Here is a 19,755-nt window from a genome sequence, read left to right on the forward strand (position 1 = left end):
CACTGGAAATACAGTGCTGAGCCCTAACACTGGAAATACAGTACTGAGCCTTGTGCTATAGCTGAGGTGGATGGTCTCTGAGTCTGTGGACCTCTCTTCAGCCAGTCCAATTCCTGTCTTTCTCTTGTGAATAAATGTTGCTGGCTCCAACTCAGCCTTATTTCTTGATGTGATTCTGACTCCAGTCATTAAGGGGGATGTCTTAGTCCTTTTGGGCTACTGTAACAAAATATCTTAGACTGGATAATTTATAAATGACAGAAATTTATTGCTCACAGTCCTTGAGGCTGGAAAGTCCAAGATAAGGTGCTAGCTGATTTGGTGTCTGATGAGTGCTAGCTCTCTGCCTCATGGATGGGGCCATCATTCTGTGTCCTTACATGGTAGAAGGGGCAAACAAGCTTCCTTGGGCCTCTTTTATAAGGGCACTAATCCCATTCACGAAGGCAGAGCCCTCATAACCTAATTGTTTCCCACCTCTTAATACTACCACATTGGGGATTAGGTTTCAACATATGAATTTTGGGAGGATGCAAGCACTCAGACCATAGCAGAGAGAGACTGCAGATAAGGCCCAGCAGAAAGCACAAGCAGATGTGGATGTATTTGGATCCACTTCTCCATTCCCATTTCCAGGACTTCATTAAGCATTAATAACAGGAAAAAAAATTCAGAATGTTCATATTTTAAAATTTATAGTCAATCTTAATCCCTTTGGGTGGTATTTACTTTCTTGATTGGTATATTAGTCCATTCTCACATTGCTATAAACAAATAATCCAAGACTGGATAATTTATAAAGAAAAGTGGATTAATTGGTTCACAGTTCTGAGGGCTATATAGGAAGCATGGCACTTACATCTGCTTGGCTTCTGGGGAGGTGTCAGAAAGCTTTTACTTATGGCAGAAGGCAAATGGAGAGCCAGTGTGGCAAATGGCAGAGCAGGAACAAGGGGGTTGGAGGTGCCACACACTTTTAAACCAGATCTTGCAAGAACACACTCACTAGCATGAGGACAGCACCAAGCCATGAGGGATATTATCCAAACATCTCTCACCAGGCCCTACCTCCAACTTTAGGGTTCACAATTCAACATGAGATTTGGGCAGGGACAAATATTTAAACTATATAATTCCACTCCAACCCCTTCCAAATCTTATGTTCTTCCCATATTGCAAAATACAACCATGTCTTCCCAATAATCCCCCAAAGTCTTAGGTCATTCCAGCATTAATTCAGAAGTTCAAAGTCCAAAGTCTCATCTGAGACAAGGCAAGTGCCTTCTACATATGAGCCTGTAAAATAAAAAATCAAGTCATTTACTTCTAAGATACAATAGAGGTACAAGCATTGGATAAACATTCCCATTCCGAAAGGGAGAAATTGGCCAAAAGAAAGGGGCTAGAGGCTCCATGCAAGTTTGAAACCCAGCAGGGCAGTCATTAAATCTTTTTTTTTTTTTTTTTTTTTTTGAGATGGAGTCTCACTCTTGTTGCCCAGGCTGGAGTACAATGGCACAATCTCAGGTCACTGCAACCTCCGCCTCCTGCGTTCAAGCGATTCTCCTGCCTCAGCCTCCCAAGTAGCTGGGATTGAAGGCACCTGCCACCACACGCAGCTAATTTTTGTACTTTTAGTAGAGACAGGGTTTCACCATGTTGTCCAGGCTGGTCTCGAACTTCTGACCTCAAGTGATCCACCTACCTTGGCCTCTCAAAGTGCTGGGATTACAGGCATGAGCCACCATGCCCGACTGTTGTTAAATCTTAAAGCTCCAAAATAATCCCCAACTCTATGTCCCATATCCAGGAAACACTGGCGCAAACGGTAGGCCCCCAAGGCCTTGGGCAGCTCTGCCCCTGTGGTTTTGCAGGGTTCCTCCCTCAAGGCTGCTCTCATGAGCTGGGGTTGAGTGCCTGTGGCTTTTCCAGGCACACAGTGCAAGCTGTCAGTGGATCTACCATTCTGAGGTCTGGGGGATGGTGGCCCCCTTCTCATAGTTCCCCTAGACACTGCCGCTGTGGGGACTCTGCGTGAGACCTCCAATCCCACATTTTCCCTTGGCACTGCCCTAGTAGAGGTTCTCTGGGAGGGCTCAGCCCCTGCAGCAGGCTTCTGCCTGGGCACTCAGGCTTTCTCATACATCCTCTGAAATCTAGACAGAAGCTGCTAAACCTTCACTCTTGTACCCACAGTTAAGCATCTGCAGACTTAATGCCACAGGGAAGCTGCTCAAGCTTCTGGCTTGCATTCTCTGAAGTAGCAGCTGGAGGTGTATCTGGGCCCCTTTGAGTTATGGCTAGAGCTGGAGCAGCAGGGATGGGGGGAGCAGTGTCCTGAGGCTGCACAGGGCAGTGGGGCCCTGGTCCTGGCCCACAAAACCATTCATCCCTCTTAGGTCTCTGAACCTGTAATGAGCAGGGCTGCCGCCAAGGTCTCTGAAATGCCTTTGAGGTCTTTTTCCCATTGTCTTGGATGTTAGCACCTGACTCCCTTTTAGTTATGCCAGTATCTCTAGCAAGTGGTTGCTCCACAGCTTGCTTGAATTTCTGTCTTGAAAAGCCTTTTCTTTTATTGCCATATGATAGGCTGCAAATTTTCCAAACTTTTACACTCTGCTTCCTGTTTAAATATAAGTTCCAACTTTAAGTCATTCTTTAGGCTATCAGAAGCAGCCAAGCCAAATCTGGAATGCTTTCCTGCTTAGAAATTTCTTCTGCCAGATACTCTAGATCATCACTCTCATGTGCAAACTCCCACAAATCCCTAGAGCAGGGACACAACACAACCAAGTTCTTTGCTAAAGCATAACAGAGATGACCCTTGCTCTTGTTCCCAATAAGACCCCATTTCCACCTGAGGTCTCATCAGTCTGGACTTCACTGTCCCTATTACTATCAGCATATTGGTCACAAACCATTTAACCAGTCTCTAAGAAGTTCCAAACTTTCTCTCATCTTTCTGTCTTCTTGTAAGCCCTCCAAACTCTTCCAACCTTGGTCCATTACCCAATTCCAAAGCTGCTTCCACATTTTCAAGTATCTTTATTGCAATATCCCACTTCACTTCTGGTACTGCTTTTCTTGCATTGCTATAAAGAAATACCTGGGACTGGGTAATGTATAAAGAAAGGAGGTTTAATTGGCTTATAGTTCTTAAGGCTGTACTGAAAGCATGGTACTGACATCTGCTTGGTTTCTGGTGGGGCCTCAGGAAGTTTTTACTCATGGTAGAAGGCAAAGGAAGAGCCAGCATCTCACTTGGCAGAGCAGAAAGCAAGGCAGGATTGAAGGTTCCACACACTTAAATGACTAGATCTTGCAAGAACTCACTATCAAGAGGACAGCACCAAGCCATGATGGATATGACCCAAACACCTCCCATCAGGCCCCACCTCCAGCTTTGGGGATTACAATTCAACATGAGATTTGGGCAGGGACAAATATTTAAACTATATTAATTGGTTTTATGACCAACCTTTAGTAAACTTTATTAATATGAACACTTACTATTAACATGCAAAGCATCTAAGCACACACCATTCAGATCCTGAGCTATGAAGGAAAAAATCACCCCATTGTTTTCCTGCCTTATTCGTAACTGCTTCTGTTTCTGATAATTTGAGTATAACTCACCGTAGTGTACCATATACCTAAAAGTTACAATTGCATTGTGTGATTTCTCAATGAATTATAAAGTTCCCCTTGCTTTGTAGAAAGCCTCTTTTCTTTATTTCAAGCATTTTGATTATCAATATCATCACATTTTATGTCCTGAATTTTATCTAAGGTGTGAAAAAATATATGTCTACCACCACTGACTGAAGACTTTATAATAATAAAAATAGATAATGTAGAAATAAAAATAATACTACAATTGCTAAAATTATTGTTGTTAAAAGAGTATAGATTTTCATTTTTTTTCTAAACAAATGAATTGCAGTACATCACATAAGACATTGAAGGGAAAGGTCAGCTATGTGACTAATCTTCACTCCTGAGGAACTGTGCCTTTATCAGCTCAAGGGAGTGATTATAAAATGAAGAGCTTCCCACAGGCCCTGAGACTCCATGTAGAATTTGAATAACATATAAATACAAAAGGAAAGCAGTTTTTTCCTTAACCTTATATAATATTTGTATGTCATTGAAAGCCAAGTGTCCCTCTTTTCGCCATGCTTGCTTTAACACACAAGTTAATTATCTGAACATTAATAATTTGCTCCATTAAGAAAACTTTAATGGGAGTCTACTGTCACTACACACTTTGTAGGTATTGGACATACCACAGTGAGCCAGGCAGAAGAGCTGATCTCGCGACAGCTTTGGGAATGGTTCTCTTCACTCCCAGAGAACACCACCTGGGGCAGTGTGAGTGTTCACCTGTATCCTAAATAAGATGTTTTTCATTTCAAATAAGAGAAATTCTGCTTATCACTGCTTACACAACAAAGGGAATTTATACATTTACATACTTATAAAGGCCAGAGGTAACACTATGTTTGGGAGAGGTTTGATTCAGGAGCTCAACCACGTGACTGAGAGTCTGGTTTCTTTTTATCTATGGGCTTGGTTTCTCCCTAAACCTGGATCTTTTATAGAGATCCAAAGAAGCCACAGCTGCTCCCAGGGTATATAGTGCTTTGTTTATATCCAACAAGAAAGAGAGAGTATCTTTGTCCAAACATCCACACCAAATGTTTTATAATACTGTTGGACTGAATCAGTGCATGCAGTGGTAATCCCTGTGGTTAGCTTGACAGGTTTAGCCTGGAACTAAGTCACACATACTGTCACCAGAGACAAGAATGGAGCCAGGCTCCCTAGAATCATTAATCAGAAATCAGGGCCATCAGAAAGGGGGCTTGATGCTGAGGAGGCAACTAATAAATATTCACACTGTTGGTGTATGGGTCCCCACAGGACTGGGCAGGATCTTTTGTGAGGTTCCCTTCTGCTTTTTGTTGCTGGAGTGTGAGTACTAAAACCACCTATCCCAACATAGACTCTCCATTAACTTGGCTGTACTAGTCTACTGCCTTTATTACTACAACTTAAGTATTCACTCATGGGACTTCCCAATTTCTATTCCTTAGGAAGCATCAACAGTTTACACCCCAAGACTCTTTGAATCCCAGGCTCAAAATCATCAACTTGCTGTTCCACCTCAGCTATTGTATCATGACACTGATCCAATCCTAACCAAGGTCCCCATCCCCCCACTTCATCTCCCTCATCGCATGGAGAGACCCACCTTAAACCACACTTCAAAGTCTCAATAAATAAGACTCTGCCCTTCCCCTTCCATTACCTGGGAAAGCAATAAACTCAGCTTTGTCTTATCAATAGGTTGTTCTGGTAATGTTTGGAAGACAGCATTTGACAGGTGCATCTTCTGAAAGATTCATATCCAGGAGCAGTGGTCTTCCTGAATGTCCTCTGCCAGGGTGCTCCGCCTTTGCCCCAGGCCCCATTCCCCAGGAGGGAATAGTCTTCCTCCCACCAGACTATGAGGAGGGAGTGTGTTTCTTTCAGAGAGTGGTATAAACCATTCTGGTTCATTTCATCTGCGGGGAAAGAATTGGCCTATCACGTTAGCAATCACCTCTGAATGCCATCCCTGGAGATGGAGACAGCTGATGGCTCAAGCCCACTGTCATTCACCTTCCTATTTAATAGCTATACAAGTGTGCAGCAGGGATGCTCCAAGGCAGTGACTACTGGAGCAAGGTCATCTGTGAATGAGAGGAGAGTCAAGATGCAGTTGACTTTCTGTTCAGGCAGAAATGTTATTTTCTACCACATTGTCATTATCTTTTATACTTCTAGTGTTTACCCTAAGTACTTCTATGTTTTGTATGATTACTATCTCTACAAACCTTCAGAAAAGTCACAAAAGTCACCCATTCCTGATAAAGATGAGAAAATGCCTACCGTCTCTCTCTCTTTTTTTCTACAGATAATTCAATACAAGAAAGAAGATTTGCTTGGGAAGGTCTGAATGACTCTGGCTTTGTTTGTTAACCATAACCTCTACCAGCTGGAAACACAATGCCCCACTAATACTAACACTGCCTGCTTGTCCAAGCAGCATTCTGGCCACTTATAGCAATTGACACAAATTCTAACAGGTCTGTTAACGTTATTCAGATCCCAAACTTGCAGTACATTTTTATGTTCTTGGCAATCAGTTTTGCTTCAGCGGCCCTGCAGGTGTTTATGCATGCTGGCACGCTAAATCTCACCATTCAAAATAATTTAATTTTACAACAAAATCTGAAGAATAATTTCTTCATTTTGTCAAAAAATACCCCAGTCCTATTATTTTTCTCTTCTTTATCTTCACGGGTAGGTGGGGCAAAGAATTACCTTGTATAAAACTGCTGCTAAAATATATTCCTAGTGAGAAAGGTCAACTTTCTCCTCCTGATCAACTGATCACCTCCTGATCAGTTTTCACTCAGGGGACAGCAGTCCGCCATTCACCATTGGGATCTCTGTGTGTTTCTTCTCTCTTATGAAAGGAGATATTGAGTGCTCTAGGACTTGGCTACCCACATCAAGTACAGGGGGACCCTCATGATTCGCTAAGGGGCCTCAGTTCTGAATATTTCTCATTATTCAAAAATGCAAAGCCATTGTCATTATGTGGCAGTTCACTGGAACCAAGGGAGGAAATGATCCCTTTTCATGTTCTTCTCCTAAATAGAGAAAAGGTAATTAAAACTTGGAGCTTAATAAGGGCCATCTCCATTTGAACAGCCTAATACAAATCCATTCTCAATACCTTTTTACACCTTGTCTGAACTGACTTCTACTGTGTACTCCACTGCATGGAGAATTCTGGAAATTTAGAACGAAGGGAACCCAATCATTTTACATATATCACATTCATTCTTTTTTTTTTCATTTATTCACCAAATGCTAATTCAATACCTATGTAACAGAAATAATGTTCTTATTGTCTGTAAATCATGTTGTCCCATGCATTGAATACATGCCATATATTATAGGAAGCTGAGGGCTGATAACTCAAGGCAAATGATCAGCTAGTTCCCTATGAAATAAGTATCTTATTTCATGTTACATGTAGAAATGACCATGTAACTTTATCTTAAAGCCAGGCCTTGTTGAGAAAAATGGGATCCAAATTCCAAATGTTTCCTTACATGTTGAGAGGAAACCTTGGAGGTCTGAGCATGAGTCATAGGTAGAGAGAAATCATGCTAGGATATATAGTGTTTCCACCAGATAGGAAGACGAAGCAGAGAGTCTTTGGCAGAAGAGATACAGAGAAGTGAGGAGGAGAGGTTCTGGCTTTACCATTCAGGCTTGAAACTCCACGTTCAGATGGATTGAGGGGGAAGCTGAAGGCAAACTTGACCCTTGGGTCAACACAGGCTAGAGGAACAATGTAGAAATGACCATGTAACTTTATAGGCATGAACAGGATGCCTGTGATGGCACTGAGTCTCCTGTGGCTCCCTTGTGTGCCCAAATGCCTGAAGGGTGTGAGAGTATTGGTTGTTAGAATTTCAGGGAATTCCACCAAGTGGGGAATGACTCTGTATTAAGGGCTGCAAAGAAAAGCTCCCAGGCCAAGCATTGAGTGGGAGGTGCTACCCACCCCCGGGGATCCACAGGGACTTCAATAGCTGATGTGGGGCCTCATCAGCCTCAAGATGGCCAAGTTTCTATGCTGAGACAATAGCCCACAGTTACACCAGCCAAGATCCTCAGCAGCAGAGGCAGTGATGATGAAGTCTGACGCCCAAAGGCAAGCAGAACAATATGCACAGTGCCGGTCAATGCCATGAGGTAGCCTTCGTACTTCCCTATACCTAGCTGGGAGGGAGGAAGGAGAGAGGAGACCCCCAGGAAGAAGAGAAAATAATTAACCCAAAGAGACTGACATAACCTGGAAAAGACTAAGAACTACTAATTAGCAAGATAAAGTTCATTTTCCCCTTACTGTTTCTTACCAAGATGGTATGTATCCTTTTAGATAATAAAGAAATTTATGTTTTCTTGCCCTATTTTAATGTGATTTAAATGTTTCTTGTTTTTTCTATTTTCATTCATAACAAAAATTTTGTTCTCAGAGACACTAAGACATGATGCTGGACTATATGGGGGGAGCACCTCATAATATGGGCAAGATGCTGCAGCAGCATGTAGCCCTCCATGTCCTGACTGCTCACTTCTCTTTTGCCATCCCCTAATACACATATTAGGCTTTTGCTGTGTTTATTTACCTAGCCCATAAGCCACTCCTTCAGAGGGCAATGCATGGAATTGCCAGCCTTGGTTCCACACCAACTGAAAGGGGTCTGGAATTCAGGTGTTTCCAAAGACCTGCAGTCTTGGGTGCCTTAATGCTTGCTGAGTAGCAGCACTTTCTAGGATTTTCCCCATTGTATGTTTCAGTCCATACTTTTCTTTTTTTCATGTCTCAGTCTTCTTCCCTGCTAGTCTGGTTCTCAACAAGACCCAAGCCCTGCAACACAACCAAATCCCCTTGATGGGAGCCTGATTTCCTACGTGGCTTTTCCCAGTCACCCCATCCTCTCCCCACTCCCATCTTTCCTGGTGAGTTACTCCTTTCCTAAATCTGTTGTGAATAACAATTTGGCCATAGTGCTAAAGCCTCTCACTTTAAATTCCTTTGGGAGGCAGTCATTCACATTCATTTTAGACAATTTCCCTGTCCTGTGAGGACTCTTCTCAAGAAGTCTACTCCCAAAACTCCTGCTGAGGTGGGTACCAGGTCACATTTTCATGACTCCAGACCCGCAGCAAATTGCACCAGGATGGACACCTAATCAAATCTTGGGCAATCAGATACATTCTCCTGGGAATATGTGGACCTCCAAGACTCCAGATAGGCCCTGCTGGACAATTGATAGATAATATCTAGACATGGTTTATGGGGGCTACTTGTGTAACTCCAAGACAAGTCTGGGTAAAACTGACAGTTGCTGTAGTCCTTTGACTCTACGTTTATACCCTTCTGGATGCTGGGGGTGATAAATGAGGGCTCTGTTTATGTCTGGGCATATTGTACCATAACTGCCCTCTGGTTATGCTTGGCATTATGTAGTCCTGAGTTGAAGAGGGCCAGGACTCTCAATGAGCTGGTCCCAGCAGACAGTCAGACATGCAGAATTTTGTAGCTGTATGTATGTGTATGTACAAAGGCTGAGCTTGGAGTGAGGAAGACATCCAAAATGGGCCACGCCTTGAATAGAACTTTGGTGTTTGGAATCTTACACCTATGCCTATTAGGATAATATTGCTGATCTTGACTGTATATTCTGGTTGGATTCTCTTTCTTCTGTCTTTTAGAAAAGTGAAATTTCATTTAACCAGATAGTATCTGTGTCTGTTCTTCCCACCAAACCAAGATTAGTACTTATTCATACAACAGATGTTACATGGCACTACACAGGGAAGCGATGAAAACTTGGAACTATGTCCTGTTATTCTCCACGAGGCTCATGATGTTGGTTATCTTGACATATAGGAGGGTAGGAAAGGTGTTGCGATATGGCCAGGCCAACACCATCTTCTCTTGAATTGGTGGACAAGGGTGCCGAGCGAAGGGAGCTCTTAGAGCTCTGTCATCTGAGGCCCTATGAAGGGGGCGCTCTGATCCCTAAACCCCAGGCAGTCTGCTCGGGGGAGTTTTCACAGCTTTCCAAACCTTTGACATCATGGGGAGTAAAGGGAGCCCTACTGGCTGACCTTTGAGTGTGCAGTGAAGTCATCCAGAATCCCTGTGAGAGAAACGGATTTTTGAACTCACTGGCTTTGAAGATTCCATCTGCCACCTGCCCTGGCAAGGTCAGGGTGTATTGGACACAACCTTGAGCAGGCTGCCAGATCTCTGCAGGGCGCAGAGTTTAGACCTAACCAATTCCTCAGCAGTGAAGAGCTTCTGTGAGGCCAGCCTCCCTCCATGCTAAATCCCAGTGCCCCCATCTTTGTTCTCTCTCCCTCTCTCTCTGTCTTCTATACAGACATGCTCATGAGTGCACCCTCACATACTCTGTTATCATGAGCACTGAGATTTAATTGCTGGTTTTTGTTTTAAAGCAGACATTTAAAAGGTTCTTAGAGAGCATAACAGCAGCTTGTCTTTAAGACCACGAAAAAGAGGAAAAGAAACAAAACTTAAATATGTACATCTGGTTTAGCCAAGTACTGGATGACCCCTTCCTCCAATCTGAGATGATGGCTCACTGGGGTGCAGGAGTGGTGGATTCCTGGCCTTTCTCTTATTCTCCATGACACACATGGATGATATTTCTTCATAGGACATAGTCCCATAAGGACACACAGCAGCCCCTCAGAATCTGGGGCATATATAATAACAACTGTAACTGAAAGCTTTACTCAGTGTTTACTATATATACATCAGCTACAATGCTGCATTTCATATCAATAGATTGTTTAATCCTCACCATCCCTCTTGTGAGACAGGAAATGTTATGGCCACTTTACAGATGTGAACACTGAGGTTCAGAAGGCGAAAAACAAACATCTAGTGAGTGGAAGGACAGCAATTTGAATGTAGGCCCTTCCAACTCCAAAGTGAATGTTTCTGGCCACTCTGCCTATTGCCTCCTCCATCCTTACAGCTGCTAACGAAGTATGGCCAACCTCTCCAATACTGTTTTTCATCTCATCTGGTACCATTGCCCCAATTCTGCGAGCTCAACGTTCATTTTTAAAAGAAAAAGCATCACTTCCTCTCTCAGGATGGATCTGGAGTCCCGGACGTGTACTTCAAAGACACAGGAAGCAACAGGGAAGAGGCAGCCTCCCTCTGCCTCTGCTTACATGAAGGTTTGCCCTCCCTCTGCTTATATGAAGGTTTGTCCTTCATATAAGCCGTGCAGGCATTTCATTTCCTTAGTTCTGCTGTAACAGTTGAGAAATGACCATTGTACTGGCCAAAGTAATTTTAGCCGCTGTAACAAATGACTTCTAAGTTTCAGTGGTTTAACCCTAATGGCATTTACTTTTCAGTTACATAACTGTGGAGCACAGATTTCCAAAAAGCTGAGTGTTTGGGGTTTAAGGAATATCTCTCAGGTGAACGAATTTATACCACACTTTTTCTCAGCCATGAAGGAAAAGGCCTCCAAGGCCTGCTCCCTGCACTCTCCTTTGTGTAACACATGCATATACTGCCACTCAGGGGCCCATGTGCAACACTCTGCCCGGGGCTACTCCCCTGCCTAGGTCACCAAAAAAAAAAAACTGCTGGTGCACGAATCAGGGCTCATCTCTCAGCCCTACACCACACGCCTCATCCTTACTCCTTTCTCATTTCCTGTTTCCTGAGAAGCACAGAACTTTAATACTCTCTGATACTACTAATTACAAATAAGAATTAAAATCAGCAATGGCTCATAAGGGTGCAAAAAGTCTATTACAACTCTTCTAAATGCCACTGCTAGTGACAGGCCCCCAAAATTTAATGAGCCCGCAGATGGACTCCTTTGAGAATTCCACCAGGAGCTGAAGAAGTGAGGTATAGTTCAGTGGACACCAGTCCCCAGCTCCTTCTCAAGTAGCTCATAGATCCTGTGGGTCTCCCTTAGGGATTAATTTTGAGTCTAGAAAAGAATGATTTTTGCTCCTATGGCCCAGGGGCAGAACTATCCTTAGGAACCTGCAAATTAGGGGGCCTTAGGCTCTTTTTGAATACATCTGGGTGCCCTGATAGAATCCATAAACCCTGTCTTGCCCTTCTCCTTCCTGCACCACCTCCAACAAAGATGTCCCTTGGTTCCCCTGTCTGGGTTTGGGGCCTCTCTGTCTCTCCACAACTGCCCTGTGTTCACTTCAACCAGACTCACCTGACTATCAATGGCAGGGAGGCCCACACTGGGTGAGGCTCTAGTCTTGGCCTCTCAGATGGCTTTGCATGGAATGGAGCTGCCTGCACCAGGAGAACAGTGGAAAGTTCTCTGCCTGGAACCCATGTGTCCTCAGTAAATAACTGCTACTGCCTTCCTGGTTTTCCAATTCCCGGAGGCTCAGTTCTCTTTACTTATTGAGAGCATGAAGGAGAGATGCTTCACAGTCTCCTCTAAGCACAATAAACGCCTCTCTCCTTTGCACTTTTGTAGCACTTTATATGGATGGAAATGCTTACATTTGTGTCTCTCAGTGATTAGTTTACATGTCATCTTTTGTTTATTTTACAGTCTGTAAGTTCTACAAGTGAAAGGACTGTTTCTTATTCTCATCTGTATTCTCTGTAGCTATTATAGCATTTGACCCTCAGAAATGTTACTTAGGGAGTGCAAATTATTTTTGAGAGAACGAGTTAGTGAATAAATAAGAGAGTGAATCAATGAGCAAAGATAAGTAGGGGAAGAGTGAATGAGAAGTAAAGGGGGAGGGAGTGAATGAATGACGATGTGAGTGGCAGAATGATGGCCAATTGCCTTCAGGTTTTCACTCTCCTCTTATTCTATGCAAACAGAACCCTCGTTTTTAGTTGGACACATTGACACCCAACAAAAAGATTACACTTCTAACTATTCCCTGCAATTTGACATGTCCACGTGACTAAGTTTTGTGACTAAACTAAATGTAAGTAGCAGTGTTGCATGAGAATTCAAAGAGAATCCTTAAAAAGGGAATGTGTGCCCTTTCGGCTCTTCCCCTTTTGCACATTTTTGCGGCCTAGAAAATATGCAGTGGTTGGAGCTTAGCAGCCATATCGTATAATGAGGGTACTTCAAGGAACAAAGCCACACTGGGACAGTGAAGCAGAAAGATAGAAGTCTAGGTCTCTTGTTGAACATGGAGCTGCTAAGATATCCCAGACTGCCTTCCTCTAGACTTTTTTTGTATATAAGAGAGAGACATAAATTCTCATTTCATTTGTTTTTAATTTATAATTGGTTGTTTTGGTTTTTATTATATGCAGTTGAACCTGATACTAACCAGCTTGCCCAGAATCACAGGTTGGTGCCAGAGCTGGTCTTAGAATCAAGGCCTCATGTTTTTTCCAAAGTCAGTCTCAAGTCACTGTATGAAAGCCTGAAAGTCCACACTCACCCACACCTTGCAGATGCCCTCCAAGTACCAACCCAAAGCCTTAACACAGAAGTACAGAATCTTGATCTTTTAAAAACACAATCAAAATGAGGGATGATCTCTGATCAATATTCAAAACCCACCAGACTGGTGGGAAGCACAGATTCAGCCTCAAATTGAATGCAAGTCCCAGCAGCCCCAGGAAATGTAACCAGGAAAACCTGTCTATGACATCCATCCTGGTGCGCTCACATGTTTGGCAGCTCCTGCATTTCAACACTAAAGCATTTACTCTTATGTAAAGTGGAGCATGTGGGTTAGGGTCTTACCTCCACCAGGGAATGCCAGTGTGCAATGGGCTTCCGAGGATATGACAACATTTCACTCCAGTGGTCTCTGCCCAGCCTCTCAGCCTCGTTGCCTACTTGACACACGCCGATGATCTCATTGTGACCTACACTGTGAAAATGGCCCACAATAGTTTTTTCTTAAAATTTTGGTATGTAAGATCAACAGCTACTCAATTAAACTGATGAAGGAATTGGGGACGTGGTGAGTTTTTTTTTTTTTTTTTTTTTTCATTTCCTCACTTAAAACTGCAGGCTAAGCATCACGGCCAATAGAACTTGGGATCTAACATATACCCTGGCTGTCCTAACACTGACATGGGTCAACTTGTTTCCAATAACCTTGTTCGAAGAACCCCATGATTTGTGCTAAGGATGCCACCTCTTGTTCTGGATCTAGGCTGGCCTCCACATAATAAAGAGGAAGCCATCTGAAAAGAGTTTCTTGCAATAATGGCTGCTCTAACTCCCACAAGAGGCAACCAAGCATGGGTGAGGGAGCAGTTTTGTGTCTGGCAGCCATGGGTCTTGAGCCCACAAAGTAGAGTAAGTGAAGGAAGCTCATAGATCTTCCTGCTCCCTCTCTTTAGAGAAGACTGTTATTGTCTTATACTCATCCCTCTTTTCTTCTAAGTTCAGCCTCTTTGGCCCACTTAATTTCCCAACTATAGAAAGATACATAGCTCCTTTGACCTTGAGGCTAATATTTCCTTTTTTTTTTTTTTTTTGAAATAGAGTCTCGCTCTGTTGCCCAAGCTGGAGTGCAGTGGCATGATCTCGGCTCACTGCAACCTCCAGCTCCCGGGTTCAAGCAATTTTCCTGCCTCAGCTTCCAAGTAGCTGGGATTACAGGTGCATGCCACTATGCCTGGCCAATTTTTGCATTTTTTAGTTGAGACGGGGTTTCACCATGTTGGCCAGGCTGGTCTCGAACTCCTAACTTCAAATGATCCACCCGCCTCGGCCTCCCAAAGTGCTGGGATTACAGGTGTGAGCCACCGTGCCCGGCCAAGGCTAATATTTCTGAAACTTTCCCTAGGTAGGTCTCTGCCTTGAGCCATTTTTGTTTTCCCTAGCAGTTTTTTAAAAAGTCCCTGGTATAACTGGACTGATATGGCCAATTCTTTAACTCTATAGGATCCAAACTCACATACTTTCTCTTTTTTTTTCCCTCCTGCAAAGACGAGTGATTTTTCTCCTATTTGTGTAATGGAGCATAAAGGTAAGATGAGGGTGGGGAGGTCATGTGAAGGATATTTGAGTCTCTGCTCATTAAAATCAAATGCATGCAGAAGCCCCATGAATTCTGCCATGAATTTTTCCAGGCCAGATTCATGAGTTTACTGAGAATTAAATTAAGGCAGAGCTCACATAATCAGATTTGTCCATGCAGGAAACTTGGCAATAGCTTAAAAATTGCTGGCCTAGGCTTCCACGGTTGGTGGGCAATGTCCCCTACTGGGGCCTGACACTATTGGTGTTGTTTCTTGCCCACAGGAGATGGGACAAGGTCTACTGCTCAGCATGGGTTGTCACACTCGTGGGCAGCTGAGCCAATCCACGTGCTCCTTGGGTTGGAAGACTGTCATGCTTCACGCAGGCATCTGCTGGAAAGAGTGTGCAGGTCACTGAAGCTGCCTTCCTGATATTTCAGAGGTATGTGGGAAAATCCTTAGTCACAAATAATATTAGAAGTCAGAATAATTTTTTTTAAATAATGTGCCCAGACCATGTGGGAGGTTTCCAATTAAAGAGAGACTTTGCATTTCAGTCTAATGACTGGTTTAACATGTATAATTCCCTGTTGGTACTTCCTTTGCATATTAAAATGACTGTTTTTCAAATCTGTCCTTTAAATACACAATTGGCTACAATGCAGGCTATAAATATCTCTTCTGTGCTGTATTAATTAAAAAGTCGAGCATCTTATACATTTTAATGTACCTTGTCATCCATACTGATTCTAGCATTTTCAGGAGAACATTTTTGTGTTTGCTTTCAGACTTAAGTGGAAGGAAACAATCTTTATTAAATACTTGCGAGAAGGAAAAAGATTGAAGTTGTGTATTTAGAAATGTTGATGGTCTGGCTAAAGTAGTCATTCTGCCATTTTCAGTGGAATCTTTCCAACGAAGGGCAGTGAGGACTGCCTGACAGAAGATAAAACCTGTGGGGCCACAGTTCTTCAAGCTGAGATTCTAGGAGTTATGCAAAGATGAAAAGGGGAAGAGGTGGAGGTTGGGGGAGGATGGAGGAAGAGAAAAAAAATGAGAAAGGGGCAGAAAAGAATGGGAGTGCTGAGAGACACTTTGGTAGTCTGACTCTACAGCATGGTTTAGAGGTGACTCCTGTCAATGTGCTTCCCATGCACTGCTAGTTGACTCATTTCCTGCAGCCTGGAACACCAGCTAAGAATCTGTGGCTGCTGCTCCCCCTCTGCCCTCCCAGCCCTGGACGCACTGAACTTGCACTGGAAAAGAGTTCCAGGTATCTCACCGGTCATAGTCCATGACTGCTATGGACAAGTGGATTTGGTCAATGTTCTCGGGAGGGACATCAAAGACTATGGCTTCATTGTAAACAGGATTCAAGGTGTTCCTCTTGGTGGATGTTTTCCTCTTCTTCAGTCGTCTGCCATCACACATCAGTGAGACTTTCACGTAGGGATCTGGACAGACCATGAGAAGCAGGAGTACTGTGAGGATTAGTGTAGATTTAGGTGGGCAGTTATATCACTGTGGGTTTTCATGAACTATGGTATGTCGAATTCCTTTACCTGCCTGTGGACTGGAGTTGGAGGATTGTCATTAATATGATATCTGGGGAGCAACTAGAGTGAGGATAATTAAGTCACTAATTCAAGATAAAGCACAGGATACTGTCTCCTGAAAATGTGTGAAATTTAAAAATAGTTTGAAAACATCTGTTATGGAATTAGGAGACATTCCAGCTAGAACTCAAGACTGGCCTGGCCAGGATGGGAAGAGAAATGCACCGGCATTTCCAAGGCTGAAAACAGGCCCCCCAACTCTGAGCCACCTCAGGGAATATTTTCAGGATTTTAAGAAAGGGAATTCCTAGACTCTTTTAATTTCTGAATTCCTAGAGGACAGAGAGAACATCTGGGAGTGGAATTCCTTAAGTACAGAGACTCTGAGCCCCTAGAGTGGCCTGCCCTTGGGTTGCAAAGGGAGAAGCAGCTCAGCATATCAGGGAGAGAAAGGCCACAGGCTTCCTTGTGGTGCAACACTGTGATGGGGTGACAAGTGGCAAGGCTGGCCTCTGCTCCAGATAGGGCTCTTCTGGTCCTAACAGCTATCTCACTCTTCTTCTGTTCGGTGGGAAGTCCTTGTTCTCTTTTCACCTGCATAACCATGCATTGCTCTGACTCCTATATACAGTCCAGTAGGGACTTAGATGACCAGAGGGACCACAGCTATTTTTTTTTTCTGCTTTAAAAAAAAACACTGGGGTATAGGATGCAGAATATATTGCATATGGTGTTCTTTGATTTCAGAGGATGTAAGCCAGGGTGTATTGGGTGTTTTGTGACCACATTTGGGAAACACCTGCAGAGGTTGCTTGTGAATTTGCAGTTAGCAATGCATATAGAGGCATTTTTTTCTTGTTAGGGTTCAGAATTTAATGCTTGGTTTAATGGAAAAACTAAAACTCATAGTTCACTTTAATAAGGAAATAGGATTGTTCTCAGCCTTCAATGAGCCTCGGATGATATTTGAGGAAAGACCAAATTAGATAAGCTTTATCAATGTGTGTAAACAATAGGTCCAATTCAAAATTATGGTGAGGGAGACCCAAGAGAGTACTATTGTCCCTTGTTATCCACAAGGAATTGGTTTCAGGACCCTTCATGGATAGGAAAATCCAAGGATGTTCAAGTCCCTTATATAAAATGGCATCATATTTGCATATAACCTACGCACATTATCCTGTATACTTTAAATTATCTCTAGATTGCTTACAATACCTAATCTGGTATAAATGCTGTGTAAATAGTTGTTATACTGTATTGTTTAAAAAACTGTATTATTTTTATTGTTGTATTTTTTTTCCTGAGTATTTTAAATCCATCATTGGTTGAATCTACAGATGTGGAACTGGTGGATACAGAAGGCTAACTGTATTAATAACAATAACTAACAATATGTAGCATTTAATATATGCTAGCACTGTTCTCATGGCTTTATATTTATTAATTCAGTTTTACAACAGCCCAGTGAGCCAGATATCATAATTACTCTCATCTTACCGATGGGAATCCAAAGCTCAGAGAGGTAAAATGACTTGCTCAAGGTCACACAGGTGTTAGGACTAGGATTAAGCCTAGGCAGTCTGGTTCCAGAGTCAACGTGCTTTATTACCTTACTAAAACTTCATAAGGTACTTACTACAGTAGAAGTGCATGAGAAAGTCTGAATTTGAAAATGCCCCACCTGATGCTCCTGTTATGTCCATTGCCTTTAAATTCCTTGCTTTTATAATGGTAATAGTCAGCCTGCCAGCCGTTGGAAGATAGCACAGGGAAAACATCAGCTCTCCCAGATCCACGTTGTCCTGTTGAGAAAGCACAAACTAAAGTATTAGAAAGTGTCTCCAGACTGGTGTGCAAGAGGCTCAGCTTCAGGCCTCACTGAAAGGGAACACACTGCCCCTTTTGCTCAGCTTGTAAATCCCTGGTATCTCTTCCCTTCATGTCAGTCTCAGGGAGAATAATAAATCCCTGCACTTTGGGAGCACCTCACCCTAAGGAGGCATAATCTATCTTTGGATGGCAAAGCTGTAAGCCTGTTCAGGCCTCTGCCACCATGTATCCAGCCACAGGCAGCCCTGTACAGACTCATGTGTCCAGGTAGCCCAGAACATATCCTCCAGTGCAGAGTCCCCCATGTGGCTCCATTCATACCACTACTACAATGCACACAGAGCCTCTAGGTCAAAGCTACACAAAGAGGTGCCCTGCAGTACTGTGGTGCGCCACTCACAGTCCAGGATAGCTCTGCACACAGCCCTATGCAGCATCATGAAGCCTCTCAACAGGTTTCCACACCGCCCCACACACTCCCCTACACAGCCCCCTCAAACTTGCCACCATATCCCTGTATACCCCTGCATACGCCCAACCTCCCACACGCAATCCCCATGCCACAGAGCACAGCGCACACCCTGGTTGCACACAATCTGTGCGGACCAGCACAGGGCTCCACTGGACCCTGGAAACTTACAGCCTGTCGCATAGCTCCAAATAAGGACACTGTGTGAGCCTGAGAGTGGCACCCTGCGAGCCTACACATTCAGAGCCCTGGACACATCCAAGTACTTGCCTAGTCCTGCACTGCCTCCATGCAGGGAGAGAACAGAGACCCAGACTCCCAGGTGGCCCTTGTGCCTCCCTCTCATAGTTCCACTTTGTGGCAGCTCTTTCCTTTTCTTAACGTGCCTCTAAAGACCCCCATTTCCCTCTACTGGGGAAGATATATCAGGCAGTGTGCAGCCATTCAAATAGGTCAGAAGACACAATTCTCTTTCTCCTTTTTAGCTCACGGGGAGTATAACCAGAAAGGAGGGGGAACAAAAGCCATTTCATTTCGTTTCAATTTCTGAGAGATACCTGAGGTTATCGAGCTGAGGTGCCTGTGTCTAATTAATACAGTTTCCTACTGACAATGCTCTGAGGATTCAGGTTCTTGCCCTCAGTGTCCACAGCTTTCCCTCCCCTCCTCAGTTCTCCAAGGATGCTTCTATTTTTAGAAGCACAGATTCAGCTCTGGAAGGTCACCTCGCCCAACCTCCCTTTCTTGATTGCTTCCACAGGAGGATGAGGCAAAGGGATCTATTTGGTCACTAAGGCAGACGGATTACTCTGTGTCTTCTTGCATCATGCATTGCTTGCCCAGTGTAAATAAATGACCTCTCCTTGTAAGCTTGGCTTTCCTGGTTCCGGAAGCCCTGACCTCAAGACACCCAGGTGACTGGGCCTTCCCCTTTTGGGAGATATGGGGGCTTGGGGACTAGAATTCTATAGGACTGGAGGTTTTACACACAGCAGACTCTGGCTTGCTCTGCGGTGCTGGGTTCCCTATTGTAGGAGCAGTGTCTGCCCTTACTGAAGAGGGGATTGACCCAGCCTCCTGCTGGTGGCAGAAAGGAAAGAGAGACCACAGCTGTCCCCACACATCACCCTTTTGTTTCCTGACTCCCTGGCCCACTTTGCTCTTCAACTTCTGTTCTTCCTTTAAAAGGCTTTTCACTGCACCTAGCTCTCTCCTCTCCCCTCATCCTTCTCAGAAAATCTTGGTTTGGCAAAGTAAACACAGAATTAACCAAAACT

The 19,755-nt window shown here is 43.7% G+C and overlaps 1 protein-coding gene across 2 annotated transcripts in view; it reads right to left on the minus strand.

Annotated features, from left to right (window-relative positions):
- SYT9 (synaptotagmin 9) overlaps nt 1-19,755 on the minus strand; it is a 226,641-nt gene that overhangs the window by 35,802 nt on the left and 171,084 nt on the right. The window contains exons 4-6 of one of the 2 annotated variants that reach the window (XM_050756215.1): nt 17,861-17,981; nt 15,903-16,074; nt 13,389-13,518 (exon numbers count right to left, since the gene is read on the minus strand). In XM_050756215.1, coding sequence (XP_050612172.1) covers nt 13,389-13,518; nt 15,903-16,074; nt 17,861-17,981 — 423 coding nt within the window. Of the gene's footprint in view, nt 1-13,388; nt 13,519-15,902; nt 16,075-17,860; nt 17,982-19,755 lie in introns of those variants that run through there. The other variant, XM_050756216.1, reaches the window with a different exon arrangement.

The sequence above is a fragment of the Macaca thibetana genome, chromosome 14 (genome assembly GCF_024542745.1).
Source record: "Macaca thibetana thibetana isolate TM-01 chromosome 14, ASM2454274v1, whole genome shotgun sequence".
In the NCBI taxonomy this organism is placed as follows: Eukaryota; Metazoa; Chordata; class Mammalia; order Primates; family Cercopithecidae; genus Macaca; species Macaca thibetana.